Here is a 16837-nt window from a genome sequence, read left to right as displayed (position 1 = left end):
GTGTTTGCGACTTTTATTTCTTTGGACATTTTAGGTGTCAAGATTTAACCCTTCAACCTCCCATCCTGTCAGATCAGCACCACACACAGGACCACCATGAACAGCTGTGACTCCGACAGCACAGTAACATTCAGTAACCTCTTCAACTCAGCCTGAATTATTACGCTGGAACGCAATGTTGGCAGAAGCACTTCTTAATACGTGACATATGGAGCGTTGGCTGTTCACCAGCGGCATTGGTTTATTTCCAAGTTTCTGACTAAATTGAATAACTTTATACACTGTTTTCGTGGACTAAATGTGTATATTTTGAAATGCATGAAAACAGATAAGTGTTTGACGTCTGACTGATGGAAAAAGACTTCATAAACTCAAGAAGCTGGAGAGTTTTCTAAACCCACAGAGAAACCATGTGACCCCTAAACCGACACGAAGGCAGCTGGAGTTAAACGTTTTCACGAGACAACAGTGACATTGACTTATATCTCATTCTGTAAAAGTATGATGTGCAGTGTTTTTACTAATAAGCTAAGAAAGGAGTGCATCTGAGTAAGATTTTGATAATTGACGACAGTTGACCCCGAGGTCGGATCATAGAAATAGAATGAAAGTAGAATGGACATTCCCATTCTAATCAACGTAGCAGGTTGGTCAGAGCGGCGGACATTTTTTTGTGTACCGTTGCCACTGCAAAGAACTTGTAGCCGGCTAACTCGCTCTATTTCTACGGTCAATGTACGGTCAGTGCTGAGCGCCATTTTCTTCAAATAATCACTGCAGACAGTCGAATGTCCGTTCCACTCTCATTCTAGTTGGACACTGTCCCGTTTTATTCTGTACCATTCTCACTTTCAGAATCACAAATGCAATGTGAATTTAAAAGGACGTCTGCAGCTCAGATCGATTAAATGACAAACAAAGTTAGTTCACACTGTTTCCACACTATAACGTAATCATACTGCCGTGCTTTTGAACAGAGCAACTCTTCAAGTACAGGTGAATAATAAGGAGCTAAGGAACAGCTTTCCACTTTTATTTACCCTTAAATTTACAATCTACAAGATCTGTTTCCTTCTCTTCGGCGGCACCTTTGGCGATAAGCGGGTGTGTTTTTGAATCTCTCCTCCCTTCTGTGTGCCGCTTGTCAGTTTTCCCAGTAATGTCGCCACAGACGTTTGTAAAATTGCAAACGCAAGGGCTTTCATGCCTGCTTGCCCGGGGGCCAAGTTAAACGCCATGTCGAAGGAGTAAATCACTGACAGCGTATTTACTCTGGATCGGCTTATTGCAGCTGTTTGTTGAAGCTATGTGATATTTAATCTGAGTTAATATTCAAACCCAAGACTCGTTTTATGGCTCTGCCACAAAATAGTCCGACATATTTGACAACTCTGGGATCTCCTCAACAATTTCCCATAAAGTTCTGGTTAAAGGATAATAATGTTGTGTTGCACAGTGTAAGTAGTGTTGTAGAGTTGTCTTTCATAATTTTGTATACTCAGTACAATAAAATTCATCATCTCACTTGCTCAATAGTTCGGTCTTTGCAACTTCAAAGGCCGGACCACCTGAATACCATGACAACCTGAGTGATTGACAGGAGGCGTAGTTCCCACAGTGAGTGGGCAGACAGGAAGACATCGGGTTCAGAGGGTCACTGTCTGAGGAATATGCCAGGAATCCGGCACAACCGATCCTGAACAAACCTGCTGACGATCAAAACCTGAACTCAACAATGTTTCATCATTTTAGGACTTTTAAGAACAGCTTGAAACCGTGCTGCAAGATCTAAAAATCATATTGGACATATTCTTCAGTCACAATATTTGCAGAATACACGATTTAGTTTGATGTTCTGGAAGATGATTGTTTCTAAATCTAGAATGAATCGTAAATGTATCTGACACCTAAACATTTTGTACATTTAGTGTATATTTAGTTTGAACGTTTCACATTTTTCCTAAGACACACTGGGAGTTTACAGAAGTTTTATTTAAAGTAAATACCGAGTAGTAAAATAAAGTGGTTACAAACGCTGCAAGGCTCACTGGGAGAACTCTTGGTGAATGGCCATTTGCAAACCAGGAATTCCCTACATCAGCATTCGAAGAGGCATATTTCTGACGGACAAAATACACATTTTCTGCAGTTCTCATGCACAACTCCACTTCAAGATCACAACTGATAGAAGAAGCAGCTAAAGAAAGGAAAGTGAAATTAAGTGGATACAAAACCCTCAAGGATTTGGTTCATTACATTACAGTGTTCCTTCAGAGGTCCAAAAAAAGATTGTGATTATTTGGTCACCTTGACACCAAAGAAACTACTTTTAAAAATGTCCTCAATAAGTGCCCAGTGTTTAAAGTCCATTATTCTAATGGAGATTTTATCTCTGGGGGATGTTTTAAAGAATCACACTTCAGGTTTGTTATGAGAAAGTCCGATTTAAAACCATTTGGGAAAGACTCTTGAAATCTGTGACTGTTGAAACATCACAGCTGTTCGCTCTTATTGATTCAGAATTGTTTCATCTTCAATTGGCATACGAAACTCTTTTCAAACTTTTAAACAATTTACCCGAACAAATGCATTCATCAATCAGTAAAAAAGCTTATTTAAGATATACGTAGATCTCCTCAGTCCGTTTTTATTCTTCATTCCTGTTTAGCTGTTTTATATAAATAGACATGTCATGCTGTGCTGTAACGGATATATTTACCAGTAATACATAATACAAGTGCTACACTTAAGTACTGAGGTACTTGTAATCCCCTTAAAAGCTGCTTCAAGACCTTTTTTTTAGTTTAGCATTATTATTACAGTATTTGTATCATTTGCTCATCAGTGGTGAAATGTAAAAAATAAGACATTTGCTCAAGTACTGTACTGTACACTTTTCAGGTACTTCAGTGTTTTTATGTATTTTGTTATGCTACTTTATACTTCGACATTTTATAGGGAAATATTGCCGCTTTTACTCCACTACAACAGCTGTAATTACTTCACAGATTTACATATTTCACATACAAAACTTGATCAGATTATAAAATATGATACATTTTTCACCCAACTTTATATACGTACTTTTAATTAATTGAATGTACACTATTCTGATAAAACTCCCAGACTTCTACTTGAATTACATTTTAAAGGCAGGAAGTTTACTTATAATGGGGTATTTTTTGGTGGTATTTGTACTTTTACTGCCATAATTGATGCATGCTTACTTTGCATGCAATAAATGTGCTCTAGAAACAAGTTCATTCTAATGATTAGCTCATGCTGCACCTAGTTTATCGGTCTCAGCAGAATAGCAAGTCTTCTGGAGACCTTAAGAAGCACAAAGGGCTGGGGCCGACCATCGTAACTCTTTGTGTGAGTGTGTAAGTCAGTTTTAGCTGTGGGGTAATGACGGCAGGTCGAAGCAGATGGTCAGACAAGCTGCAGCCTCATCCATACCTCCGGGGAGTCGTATTGTCTGTTGTGGAATGCTCTCCCGGTGACCTTTCACCTCTGGTGTGAAGGAGAATGCTGACTGTAACTTCACGGTTATGGGCTGAATCCCACACGGTGAAATCGTCGCACACAAGCCGCATTACTGGAGGTTTTCCTGGAACACATTACCACAGCGGTGCATTTAATGTGTCCGCGTCTGCTGGGAGCACAATCCAAATGCATTACAGTTAATCAATGCATGAAGTGAGAGGTGCCGTGTGTCACTGCAGTAGTGCACTGTGCAAATATTTATTCCCATCCGAGGTGGGTTTAGAACCAAAGATCCAGAGAGAATACAACTACAAATGCCGTTCATCTTACAGAAGATATTCTACACTAAGGCAATAAAATGATAGCTTTTCTTTTTACTTTTTCTTTTAAAAAGTTATGGAAGTACACTTTGTGAAATCACAATTAAACAAGATTGAAAAACTGATAATTTGATGTAAAATTCTGCACATTGGTTTATACTTTCACAAGGCAAGCCATAATGAATTGTATTGGAGAACAATCTATCTTTAATAGAGTGCTGCAGGGATGATGTATTTTTGTCGGCCAGCATCTCACTGGTTCCGTTGGATTATTGAAAATAAGCTCTGTGGCTAACACAAGATTATAATACTTACATGTTTTATTCAGCAAGATAACCTTCACAAATGAACACCACTTTTATGATTTTGAAGCAAAACGCTACCGTTGAACTATAAATGAACTACACCACGGTTGCATTAGCGCAAGTACACAAGAAAAACCCACACAGTCTCACTTAGCCACTTGCTAAGAATAAAGATTCACGAGAGGGGTATTTACTGACGTATTTAATTTGGTAGAAACACACTTTTAAATCTCTTAAGCTTGTGTTAACCACAGACCTTACTTCAGGTATCCAACTGCCAAGCCACATTTGTGAGGGGAAAGAAACAGTAAATAGGGATGTATTTCTATTATCTCTACGTAAAAGCAGCCAACAAGAAAGCATGCCATCATCCCAGGTGGCTGCAATTGAGTTTGATTGTACAAAAACATAGTCAGCTCATTCAAAGTTTCAATGGTAAAACGTTTAATTTATTCCCTGCAGTCGACCCAAAAGTTAAACTGTGTTTTTGATTATCGGAGGTACAACACACACACACGCCCCAGTATTCACAAACAAGTGGGATAGTTTCACTACATTTATGCGTCCATGTGCCCACCATTGACTGTGAGCGTCAAGTTCACACCCATTTTCTGGAGAGCTGTTGAAATGCATTCTGGGAGTTATGGGAAACCAGTCAGATTAGGCCAAAACAATATATTAACATTAGTATGTAAGGGAGAATTTATTCTTTAAGTAATGACTATTCCTTATTGGACAAAGTCTCTCATTGGGAATTTTAGTTTAAATCTTTTGAATGGTTTGAATCTTAAACATGGCATCAAATCTACTGCACCTTTTCATTTTATTTTCCTTTGTCTATTTCTCTCTGCGTTTGCATCTGCGCTTCATCAGCTCTTTGCATTTCTTCACTTTTCCTTCCAGCAATAACTAATTCAACCCAGTAAGTGAAAGATCTGCGGTCCATCATCATAAGTGTCCACAAAGTGACACAATGTGGTGAAGCTAGGAAAGATTTGTTTTCAAATTAAGGCTTTTGTAGTTTGAGCCATTAAAGACAGAAAGTAATTTGTAACTTAAAGTAATAGATATTGTTGATGTAAAAGATATTTAGTTGGAAATTTGCTAACATGCATTCTTGCTGTGAATTAGATTATAAAATTGATACTCTCTTATATGGAAAATGGAAGTTTACAGTAAGCAGCCGGTTAGCTTAGCATAGAACACATTCTGGAGCTAGACTTGCTCTGTCAAATGGCCACAAAATCCGGCTACCAGCACCTCTAAACCTCAGAGGTTCAACACATTATATCTTGTAATCTGCAAGACGTACAAGAACTGCAGTGTAAAAATTAAAAGCCATGGTTTAAAGGTGCTGGAAAGCATATTTCTTTTACCATTGGATAGAGCTAGGCCAGTTTTCTTCCCTCCTTCCAGTATATATGCTAAGCTAAGCTAACCAGCTGCTCGCTGTAGCCTTACCATACAGACACGAAAGTCTCTGCAAGAAAGCATATCAGCGCATTTCTCAAAATCTCAAGCTTTTGTCATAAATATCTGTCAGAGTTTAATAGGTTTAATATTCACTGGTGACACCACTATTTATTTCCATGATGCTAATCCTATCAAAATGGGATTTATGGGATTATTTATAGGCAATTCACGCAGCACTTTAGAAGAGATATTGCTCCAATTCCCTGGTTGCCACTAGAGGTTGATAAAAGTCAAGCATTACTTACATCTTATTAACTGCTCACAGATTTCCCCAAATGTGTTTGTTATGGTCTTGTTCTGCTGCTTCACATCAGATTTTAGTAAAATATTTTACATGTTGAGGATGTGGCCTCTAGTTTCTTATTTTGGATTTAAGATGAGCAAATTCCCAACCGTTTTCTACAGGGACAGAAGTTCTCATACAATGGCTGACATACATAATTCTAGTTTGCCATCTGATCCAAGGACAAGGACAAGCCTGTCTGGCACGTCTTCATTTCACCGGGTACAGTGTGTGAACATGGAGCACGATGGTGACGCCTTATCTCGGGGGAATCATGCTGCACAGGCGGCGGAGCATCTAATTCTTGCCCTCTCCTTTCCATTCCCGATGTGATGTTGTGATACGGACCTGACCTACTTCCTCCTGAACAACACGTGTTGCCGAGCAGTTGCACACCTGGAAACAGTGCCGTCCAGGATGTGAGTGTGTCGGTTTGGGCCTCTTGAAAGGATGTTGCTTGTTTTAATCAAACTGATTCTCACGCATCCTGTTGTAAATTAAGCTGAAATGGTTCCAACGTTGTGGCTGGTTGCAGATGTGTTGTGACAGGACATGATGTAATGTAGAATTAACGCTCCCAAAACAAGATTTATTTCGGATTTCAGAGACAGTTCTGAGCTCAATGTATGGTTTGTGTGTGAATGCGTATTTGCGTATGTACTCGTACATGCTCCAGGCCCGAGGGGTTCCATCTGATGAGTAAATATGAACCACCTGGAGATCCTGGAGGGGAAACCTTGGCTGCTGCTCCTGAAATCAACTACACACTGATGAAGAACAGAGGTGAGTGAGTTCACTAATGGAGCTCTGTGTTTGTTTGTGTCTATAAATGAAGGTATACTGTATGTGTTCTGTCTACATTTGTGAGTATTTTTAATGCGGGCAGAGCTCAAATCTGTTGTAGCAAACGTGCTTTAAGTCTCTTGGAGTGTTTTTTTAAGTCCTCACAGTGTTTTTAAAGATGTGTTCAGTAGTGAGGACCACGGCGCAACAATGAGCCTCGAGCAGGAAGCCATATACAGTAAGCATGTTTCCTTCGATGTTTGTCCGTAATCCAGGATTTGTTCTTATTTTGTTCGGTACCACCGATTTCTGGGATTCACCAATGTTTTCTTGCAAGTTTTTTTGCTCCTCTTAGATAAGAGAATGGTCGAGAGCACTCTTAGCAAAATAAGAAAAAACATCTGATTATCACAGTGCACAAATTGTTTGTACAATGCAAAGAAGCAAATGTTTTAAATGTGAGTAACATAAATGTGTGAATATCATATAATCAAGTTTAGATTATTAGATGCTTTAGAGTTACCATGATTGGATTATTAACTTTGTGGGCTAAAAAAATACTATTGGTCCATTGATCCCAATTTAAGACCATACTATATAAAATATATATATATATATACTATAAAAACCTTTGGATGGTATTGTTTGTATTGCTCTTTGATGCTTTTTGATTTTCCTGTAACACCACTAAAAAATCCCATGCTTTCTTTGTTTACATTTATTCACTCCTGCTTAAGTTCTTCTTCTTACAGCACGTTTTGTTGGCCATATGCCGGAGTATTTGCATACAGCACAACACCTTCCCTTATATGGTGTTTAGCGGGCGTTGCCTATGCTAATAATAAACAATAGGTGACAGGTGGGATTCAGCACACCTGAGTTGGAGCCGATTTGGATGGGTAAGGACGTTTGGTACATTTGGAGTTGAAATCTCTTTTTTTCCCAGAAAATTAAGAGAATGTTGCTTCATTAAGACCAGTGTGAGTTTAATGAATTTTACAGTTCCTTTGGTCAAACTGTTGTTTTTGGGTCCGATCGCTTTTCTGATCTGTAATCACTCTCATCATGTTTGATTGTTGTCCAGTACAGTTTCATAGTTTCACAGTTGCTTCCAGTAAAGACTTTAAAGTACAACTGCTGTCTTTAACCTTTATTGAATGTGTGTTTAGCTCACTGTACCTGCACCTTCTGTCCTGAAGGTGAAGCACAGCCTTCAGCAATTTTTCAGTAGGCACACTTGTATATATTTACAGCAGGACAGAAGCAGCAATACTAAGAAGCTTTGTTTCAGGCCACAGAAAGATGTGCATTGTTTGCCAAAAGAGCAAAGAGCAGAGTTCAGTATTTTGTAGGATTTTAAGTTTATCTATCTCAGTTTCGGTTATCCGGCACATAACAAGGTGCCTCTTTTGTATCCTTTTGTAAATTATGACACCGAACTGTGGTGCACTACTATGCTCTTAGACTACCACGACATGAGAGGACAATAGACAGAGAGTCAAGTTCGGTTTCCTTGTAAGCACCCGTGGAGTGGACTTGGTAAATTGGCCATTTAGGAGCAAATCTGTCTACATTACTGTGCCTTTCCCTGGGCTCTTTGTCTCACTAATGCAGTGTACTGCCAGGGTGGTGAATGCCCCGGCTTTGTGGCATTTTATTAGGACAATAGTAAAAACCTGACGGCTCGTCTGACCGGTTACTCCGGGTGAAATATGCCTGTGGGATGTAGATGTGCACAGGAATCCAGAGGAAGCACAGCAGAGGGTGGAAACAGTCCGAGCACTGTGAATGTTAAGAGCAGGGCAGGACAGCCAGCCAGATCAGGAGGTGGTGTCCTTAATTTACTGCAACATAATTACGGATGAGTATTCCTGATTATACTCTGTCTGCTCAATTGACTTCATGTAAACAGATTTTTTAAATGACCTGTTACGTTTTTTAAAATCCTCTCTTTTTCCTATCAAACTCTTCAACAACGGTTTGCTTTCAGATAACATGAAGAGATATCTCTTCATCTAAATTGTGACGTATCTTCACCTTCACCACACTAGCTTTGGCTTCCTAGGGGAAGTGAAATAAGAGAGGACAGCGATTGTTTATTCCTTTGCTCGCCCTTTTCCTGAAATCACATTTGACATTTCTGTGAATGCTCTTTTCCTCTGGATGGGGTCAGTGTTACTTTAGTTATGCTCACTTATAAATATGTCAAAGGCCACAGTCTGACTCTGAATAGTAACGTTGTAAATACAGAATAGTTTGACCTTCCTGTGTGCTTTCTTAATTTGAAGTACAATGCTGGACGACAGCTTGTACCGTTCTATGGAAACTATGGATATTTTTGACACTTCTAAAAATGGAAGCCGTTTCCTTTTAATAGATGAACATAAACGTTTTAAAGATTACAAAGTTAGTCTCTGTTTTAGTTTTCTGAATAACTGCTACAGATTTCCTGCAGTCGCAACACAATGAGGTTTACACTTTGCCCCCGATGTGTTTCAGCTTTATTTAGCTGCGATCCATCAAGCTGTTCCATTCTTGTAAGTATTATCATACTTTCTTTCAAAGCACAAAAATAAGATGTTTCAATGGTAAGCTGTTGAAATGTGAGTCATGACTGAATTGTTTGTTGCACAAAGATTGAAAATAAGTTTAATTTGAATGTGTTGTCAGACTCTTAGTTCTGTTTACATATTGTAATCTATCTCTGATTCGTGATAATCGCATACCTTTTTTAAATTGAAGACAAAGTTTGTCATTTATTACCATTTAATTGTCAAATACTCGGACTATAAACATGTTAAACCCCAAAGTAAGGTATCCAAAACTAATAAAAAGCACATTTGCCATTTTGTCAACAAAATGTGACAACAAGTTTATTGGATCAACAGACAGTTTGATGCTTTTTGTGAGAACGTATCATACGTTCCACCTCTCAACATTGCCTTTTGTCCCATTGACAGCCACAACACACAGTGCACGGCTCACCCTCATACAGCAATTTGCTTTGAAACATTTCAAAACTAAAAGTTTGTAGTTGTAGACGTTAACGAACATGTGACACGAAGCAGGAGCCAAAGTTAAGATTCACATTCTTATCGTCAATTCTAGTTAATTTAAAATGACCCTGAGCAATAATCTGTGTAAACATTTCTACAGTCGCCCGAAACGAATACAACGGAGAAAGTCTGTTTCACTCCATCCTCACCAAGTACGTACACGGGAGTACATTTCTTTGTAGGCATGCTGGTGTTCAGGTTTACATATTGTATGTTGCTGTGCGTATACAAGGCATAAACATGACACTAAGTTCTCAAAGAATCCTATAAGATCTCTAAGCATGTATTATCTTTTTAAACCTTTTCCTCTATTATTGAGTGTGATAGAGACTGTAATAGAAATACATGTCATAAGTAGTTATATACTGTATTCAAGGAGTGCAATCCGATGCTCCAGCAGTAGATCTGTAGAGAGGGACAGCTGTTCTGCATATAGTGAGGGGGGGGCAATCGACGTGCTAAGGAAAGGACAGAGCGCAGCACAGGTCATTCTGAGCTAGAGTCTGGATCAGTCTGCACAACTCGGCCCTCTTCTGGGTGATGTAGGCCGGGGTGATGATTTGCACCGGAAGGCGCGGCGAGCCCTCCACCTGGGCCTTCTCACACAAGGCCTCCGCGATACAGATCACATACATGCCGCAGTCGTAGCTGTTCTTCTGCGACGGGCAGGGCTCCTCCACAAACTGCGCTTTCCTCCCCGCGCCCAGGAAGGGCTCCAAGTTGACGGCAATGCGCCGCGCGTGCAGTGAATTGCTGCCGTTTTGAGAGTCGTAGTGTGCAAAGTGGTTGGAGTTGTGATGGTAGACCAAAAGGCTCCAGTGGGATCCCCCGGCGCTCTGGTTGGAGTTGTCGTTGACAGCGAGGAAGACCCATTGGCGAGAGGCAAGATCCAGCGGCTCCAGGAATAGGGCCAACTCATTAGGGCAGGAAGCACACTTGATGAACTGGGCAACCTCCGGGCTGATGAAGGTGACGGTCTCCCCCAGGACTCCGAAGCGCTCAGCGGAAAAGTACTCGAAGGCAAAACCAATGACTTGGTCGTTGAGCCAGTGAGGTCCTTCCAGTAAGGACACATCAGAGCGCCGCAACAGGCTGTCCTGGTAGCTCAGCATGACTGGGTCCATCCTCCAACACAGAGAGTCGGTCTGGAAAATACAGAAGATTTTAGTACAGCAAGGTCTTCAGAAAGTTCATCAATAATTATTGCCAATTCATATTAATTTAGCAAGTACAAATAACAAATGTATCATCTTAATTGTGAGAATTGTTGTCTTTTCTTTGTCTCATGTGGTCGTAAATTAATTTGGGTTTTAGACTATTGCTCGCTCAAAGCAAGCAATTTGAAGATGTCACATGAGGATTTAGGGGAATTATGATGTTGATTTTTTTATTCAATTTATCAAGAAAGTGTCTAGCTCCAGTTTTAAAGTGAGAAACATTTGTGAAAGCAGCAAACAACACTTTTTTACTGTGATGTATCAAAACGAATCTTGCACATTATGTCGGAAAACCAATTACTGATCTTCATGTGATGACAACTGCTACTGCACAGGGAGGAGGCTGTGTTCAAGTCAACGTAGGTGTTACTTATTACATAAACCGTTAAACTTCACTGGAGCTGAACACGTAATGATCGGTGTGGACCGTTACTCCCTGAGACACGTTACTTGGAACTGGGTTATCGTATAAAGATATATATTTACAATGACCTTTGATTTGACACAACTGACAAAAGCCAAACAACTCAGCTAAAAAGCTATTAAAGCATGTAGAACATAAACAGTATGCTGTCAAATTAAAATCTGCTCTTGATTAAATGTCCATACCTGTAAAAGACACACTCAGATAAAAAGTACCACGAAAACTGCAGTCTTGTCCCTCATTGCAGTGACTAACGTAAAGTGCTGCAGAAAGACCGTTGACGTTTGTTTTTGCGACACGCAGTACATTGAAGGAAATGCTATCCGTTTGATTCGTTACCACCAGTGATTTGAAAAGTTGTCGGTGCTTAGATTTTACTGTTATATAACCCAAAATTCAGCCACGTATGTAGAAAATGAACATATATACCGCTATGGCAATCGTATATAAACTCAAAATACACGTTCAGATACGTTTTAGACTTAATTTAAAAGCATGTGGTGTGATGTGTGTTTACCGCTGCCGTGTTATCTCCTTCTCCTGTCTACTTCCGGTTTTGTTACGGAAGCTGGACTGGATCTTATGAACTGGATACCTGGGTCAAATATAGCGCCCCATTAATTCCTATGAGAATTGCTCAACGGGTGCACATGAGCTATTTATATATCCTCACACTTTAGCGTGTTTAGGCCATAGAGCATGCGCACTAGAGTCCTTATTCAACCGAGCCGGTTGAGGGTTCAGAAAAATGAATTAATCATTTAACAACCGTTCCTTTGTCAGGAATTGTGAATCTGAAACACATTTTTTGGGGGCGTTATGATGAACGCGGAAGTTGCAATATCTCGTGCGGCCACTACGTTAAAATCTCCCCCAAATCTCCCGGTGGCTCGGCTCCGTCATTCTCCGTCTCCCTCCCTCCCGGTCCTCCCTCTCTATTCTCTCCCCCCGCCCAGGAGCAGCGTGACCGCGCTCTGCAGCGCGTCCCCGGAGCCGCGGCACTGATTAGCAAGGCAAAGTGGAGTTTTCAGCGACCGTCAGCGAGCTGCGAAGAAGGACTGCTCTTTTAATGACATTCACAACAACCGCGAACACGCACAGATAATAACAACAAAAATTTCGGACTTGAATTTCGAGGAGTTGTTCGGAGGCGAGCAGCGGGAGAAGAGAAGGAAAACAAATAAATTCATTGGGAATGCAGAGAATTAAATAGAGACGTAGGTATTTGTGGCTCTGCAAACCCAAACCCAGAGCAGACGGGAAACAACTTGAGTCCCACTTACAATTGACTTCAGCGGTCACGTCTGGAGGTAAGAGTGTGATGTTTAGTAGTTGGGACACTGTGTGTGTGTGTGTGTGTGTGTGTGTGTGTGTGTGTGTTTGGTGGGACGAGGGGCTTTGGGGCTGCAATCAACCAGTGAATCAAGAAAACGTGTTCCTTTTCTTTTAATCTTCGCTCTTTTGCAATATCCGCGCTTTTAAGGTGTGTGTGTGTGTGTGGGCTCAGCCGGTGCTTTTGTTGTTGTTGTTGTTGTTGTTGAATGAATAGTCACAACCAGAGGTGTGTTTGTGTGTATTAATGTGTGGAGTGAAAAGTTTAATTTACAGCTCATTGTCATGTGTCATGCACAGAGTGTTTGCTCTACTCCTAAATGTGACACCCTGTCAAGATGATGGGCCCTTGTTCATTTTGTTGATTTATTGATATCATTATGATGTAAATGTGTCCTCTGTAGTTCCTGTGCAGGTTGATGTTGTTATGCATCGAAACAAACAAACAAAAAGCAGACAAAACATCAACTCGCATGCCCATATAGGATGATGCAGCATAAATGAAATAACCCCTTCCAGTATTTAGTCATCATCTTCATCATAGGGGGAAGTTCTGTGCTGGTTTGAGTGTTTGTCCGCAGTAGGGTGGGGTAAATGTTTGCATGTATTATTTAGCGGAGGTCAGACAGTACAGCTTATAATGCAGTGGAGGCAATAAAAGACTGCAAAGCGGCTGTAATTGTACAGGGAGGTCTAACGGGGTGAGGAAGCTGCTGAATCATGGGTGCACGCCTCAGTCTGCCCAGTGGACAGAGAGTCGACTTCACTCACTTCATGGCTGCAAACTCACCAGATATCATTCTGTGCAAGATGCCTTTAATCTACCTTGTGTTTTGTGACTTTAGTGTTGCTTTTGGAGGCTTTGGTTTACATTGTTGTCTGTGCTGCTCTATTGTGAGTTTCTAGTTCCTTGTTGTACTTGCTGAGGATCTTTTGGGGGCATTTTGTTCCTTTTTTTTTTTTTTTTTTTTATGTAGTGATGACAGGAAAATGAGGGGAGTAACATGTCACAATGGTCCTCCGCTTGGGACGTTGCATTTCGTGTTCAGTAACCTGAACACGCCCCTGATCATCTTCCATCACTGTGTCTGTGTGAGCATTATATAACACCCCTATTAGATTTAGATCAGGATTTCTGTGATAGTCAGGGCTGAATGTCTCCGTATCATGGTGCTTTTCTTTACCCATTCTTCTCTTTTCATTAGTAAAACCATTAGTAGTTTGCTGCTTTAGTTTAGTATCCCTGTATCCTTTAATATCTGCAAGAAAGACTTTAATTCAAGTAGCTGTGAGGTTCCCTCGAGAGCTCGTCCTGCCCTCAGATCAGCACAGGTGATGCGGGTGAAGTGGGTCTGTCCTGCAGGAATGTGAGGTCTTGAGAGGACCCAGCTGCCGTTCGCATGAGAGGCGGCCCAGGCCGAGACTCCGGCAACTGGTCCCTGTCGACATCTGACACCCCACAGGCCCCCTTCTGTCTGCTATTTCTAAAAGACCGGCCTCGGTTTGTATCACATCGGGGGCCGCGTCTGTGTCGGCCGATATCACCGGCACCACCTGAGAGACCCAAGCTGTGGCCTGGAAGGGTTTTGCAGGAGATCGTCTGCTCGGTTGTAGGATATTTTGTGGTTCTATGAACGTATTGCAGCACTGGAATAACAAGACAATCTGCACTAGTTTAAACTAGTTTGATGAAGGTGGACAAACCGTTCCTTGTAAAAAACAATGCATCACTTCATGCAGAGTTTCATCTTCACAGCCACATCATTTGGGATTCAGTCCGTGTCGTCTCAGGCAAACAATGAATGGCTTCACCTTGTTTTACAACCTTTTCATACGTGCAGGTTGTCATGGATGGTTTGAGTTATTTGTCCGGAGATCATTTTGCGCTAAAGAAGACGTCTCCTCTGTGTCTTAGTGGGTCATAAATATAACTGCAGCACATTTTAGATGCAGACCAGCTGAGGCATCACGAGGGCAGGAAGAGCAAACCGCCACTCTGCAGCTTTAAACCCTCCTGTCATAAGATATTTATCAGCGGCAGAATAACTCTGTCTTTATATATAACCTCACATTCTGAGAAATATGCCTGTGGTTTTTAGAAAATACTTCTGTAGATATTGTACAGATATCAAAATTAGAATGAGGTTAAGAGAGTTATTGCTGCTGGGGTGACGACAGCAGAACTTATCCGGCTATTTTTATTGTCGATTATTCGATCGATTAGTCGATCAGTGTTTCCCAAAGTCCAAGATGATGTCCTAGAATGTCTTTGTTTTGTCCAAAACTCAAAGACATTGAGTTTACTGTCATGGAGGAGTAAACAAACCAGAAATATTCACATTGATGAAGCTGGAATCCGAGAATTTTTACTTTATTTTTCTTAAAAAATGCCTCAAACCGATTAATCAGTTATCAAAATAGTTGGCGATTAATTCCATAATTGATACCTAATTGATTAATCGCTGCAGCTCTATAGCTTTTGCTACACTTAACATTATTTTTGGAAATTTTAACATGATGGTGGGCTTTTGGGTGGGACAATTGCAAACACCTTCTTTTATAATTCATTTCTAACAGAACAGGAGGATAAAGGAAAGTATTTATTTTGCCATGTACATTTACATTTTGCCTCATTTCCTGCTCAAAGTTCACCACATTGTGACCCCTATGTGACTGTAACTGTGTGTAAATAGGCCTTCGTGTGATATATTACCACTGTGTCATAGTTGCAGTTCCTGTAAAATTGCAGCCTTGGGAAGAAGGCTTGTATCCTCGCATTCATTTCTTTGTTCTCTAAAAGCATAAATACAGTGTTTGAAAAGTGTAGTGGCTCCTCAAACATGATGTTTTGTTCTCTTTATAATTGACGTAACAAGCCTCTCTGTGCTGTGGCGACTTCTTTGCACATCCGCAGCAGCTTCTTTAAGCACAGGGTTTCCGACATACCCCCATCATCGGGTGTTACCTGCCGAACCCGGTCGCAGCTTGTGTTTTGGGGTGGAAAGCAGGAGTCACGTGCTGCAGGCCCACATGATCGGGATGTCCTGAAAAGTGGCCGCATGATGGGATTGTGTGGCCAAAGTGATCGGCATGCACATGAAGTCATTAAAGAGGAACCTGCTTGTGTTGCACGGAACAAAGCTCCCCTTTCTTTAGAAGGCCATTATATGAGGGAGGCTTTGGCCTCAAAGGCTCAGCTAGCCCCACGTTCTGCATTTCCCCTCATTAACTCGCTGGTGCTGCTAACAGTAGCCGGACTGAGATTGAGAGAAGAAAGCGCATTGTGTTCTTTGCGATTTTTGTTTATGTGAGAGGAGCTTAACTTGTTCATTTTTTTAAATTTTTTTAAGTAAATCCTTTAAAATGGGGAAATGGAGTCAACAAACAACAGTGATCTGTGTGGAAGCTCAGTTTGTGTTCCACTAAATTAAATTCCATCCTCCGAGGTTTGTTTTGGACGGAGAAGCAAGCGTTCAAAGACCTTTCTGTTTGTTTTTTGATGAGAAAATAATGAAGTCAAAGCTTAGAAAATGACAGAAAAATGTAATGTCGTGCAAAGAAAGCAGTTTGCCGAGCCTGAAGTTATTAGATTGGGTTAGATTGGAAAGGACTGTGCAAGTTAAATGATTGAGTTAGATGTGGATGTAGATGCTCACTTGCATGGAATATCAGGTTAAATGGCCGAAGCCTCCAGATGCCAGCGACCACATTTCTGCAGGGTTTTGGCAAACGGAGCACTGACTACAAACTAAAGTTGTGATTTGCAGTGTGTGTGTGTGTGTGTGTGTGTGTGTGTGTGTGTGTGTGTGTGTGTGTTGTGACACAGCTGTGACAATAGCTCGTGGCCCCCTGCAGCCTCATGGTGCAGACGGGACAGGGCCCACGGTTAATCCTCAGGCATGTGCTGGTGTGTACTAATGGTTCACCATACTGTCCATGTGCAGAGCAGTGCTGCCATCACATCACTTAAACCAGTGGTTCTCAACTGGTCTGGCTGCGGGACCCACCATCACCCCTTAATGACAAGCCGGGACCCACGACCCAAATGAGATTTGTGTGTGTGTATGTATATATGTGTGTGTGTGTGTGTATGTATATGTATATGTGTGTGTGTGTGTGTGTGTGTGTGTGTGTGTGTGTGTGTGTGTGTGTGTGTGT

At 41.0% G+C, this 16837-nt stretch overlaps 2 protein-coding genes across 19 annotated transcripts in view; one reads left to right on the top strand and one right to left on the bottom strand.

Moving 5' to 3' along the window:
• Positions 1-9418: 9418 nt before the first annotated feature.
• senp8 (SUMO peptidase family member, NEDD8 specific) lies at positions 9419-11901 on the bottom strand. Of its 2 annotated transcripts, none has more exons than XM_031848458.1 (2): positions 11865-11901; positions 9419-10851 (listed from the first exon to the last, which is right to left on the bottom strand). In XM_031848458.1, exon 2 carries the CDS (start codon positions 10828-10830, stop codon positions 10165-10167), a length of 666 nt encoding a protein of 221 aa, XP_031704318.1. In that variant the 5' UTR covers positions 10831-10851; positions 11865-11901; the 3' UTR covers positions 9419-10164. The 2 variants fall into 2 exon arrangements, with proteins under 2 accessions (XP_031704318.1, XP_031704317.1); XM_031848457.1 differs by lacking the exon at positions 11865-11901 and adding an exon at positions 11533-11609.
• A 349-nt stretch (positions 11902-12250) lies between these two features.
• The window catches only part of myo9aa (myosin IXAa), a 98011-nt gene continuing 93424 nt past the window's right edge, over positions 12251-16837 (top strand). For 9 of the 17 annotated variants that reach the window (XM_031848454.1, XM_031848449.1, XM_031848451.1 and 6 more), the window contains exon 1: positions 12252-12657. The gene's annotated coding sequence lies outside the window, so the exon portion shown is untranslated. Of the gene's footprint in view, positions 12658-16837 lie in introns of all 17 variants that reach the window. The other 8 variants (XM_031848446.1, XM_031848450.1, XM_031848438.1 and 5 more) reach the window with 1 other exon arrangement.

Source organism: Anarrhichthys ocellatus, unplaced genomic scaffold (assembly GCF_004355925.1).
Source record: "Anarrhichthys ocellatus isolate YVR2014 unplaced genomic scaffold, GSC_Weel_1.0 scaffold8, whole genome shotgun sequence".
NCBI classification, from domain to species: domain Eukaryota; kingdom Metazoa; phylum Chordata; class Actinopteri; order Perciformes; family Anarhichadidae; genus Anarrhichthys; species Anarrhichthys ocellatus.
Note: the sequence above shows the minus strand (reverse complement) of the source record. Positions and strands in the feature narration are given on the sequence as shown.

Bases quoted from the DNA above. Each gene is read 5' to 3' on its own strand.
- senp8 (XM_031848458.1), bottom strand. From the start codon at position 10,830: ATGGACCCAGTCATGCTGAGCTACCAGGACAGCCTGTTGCGGCGCTCT.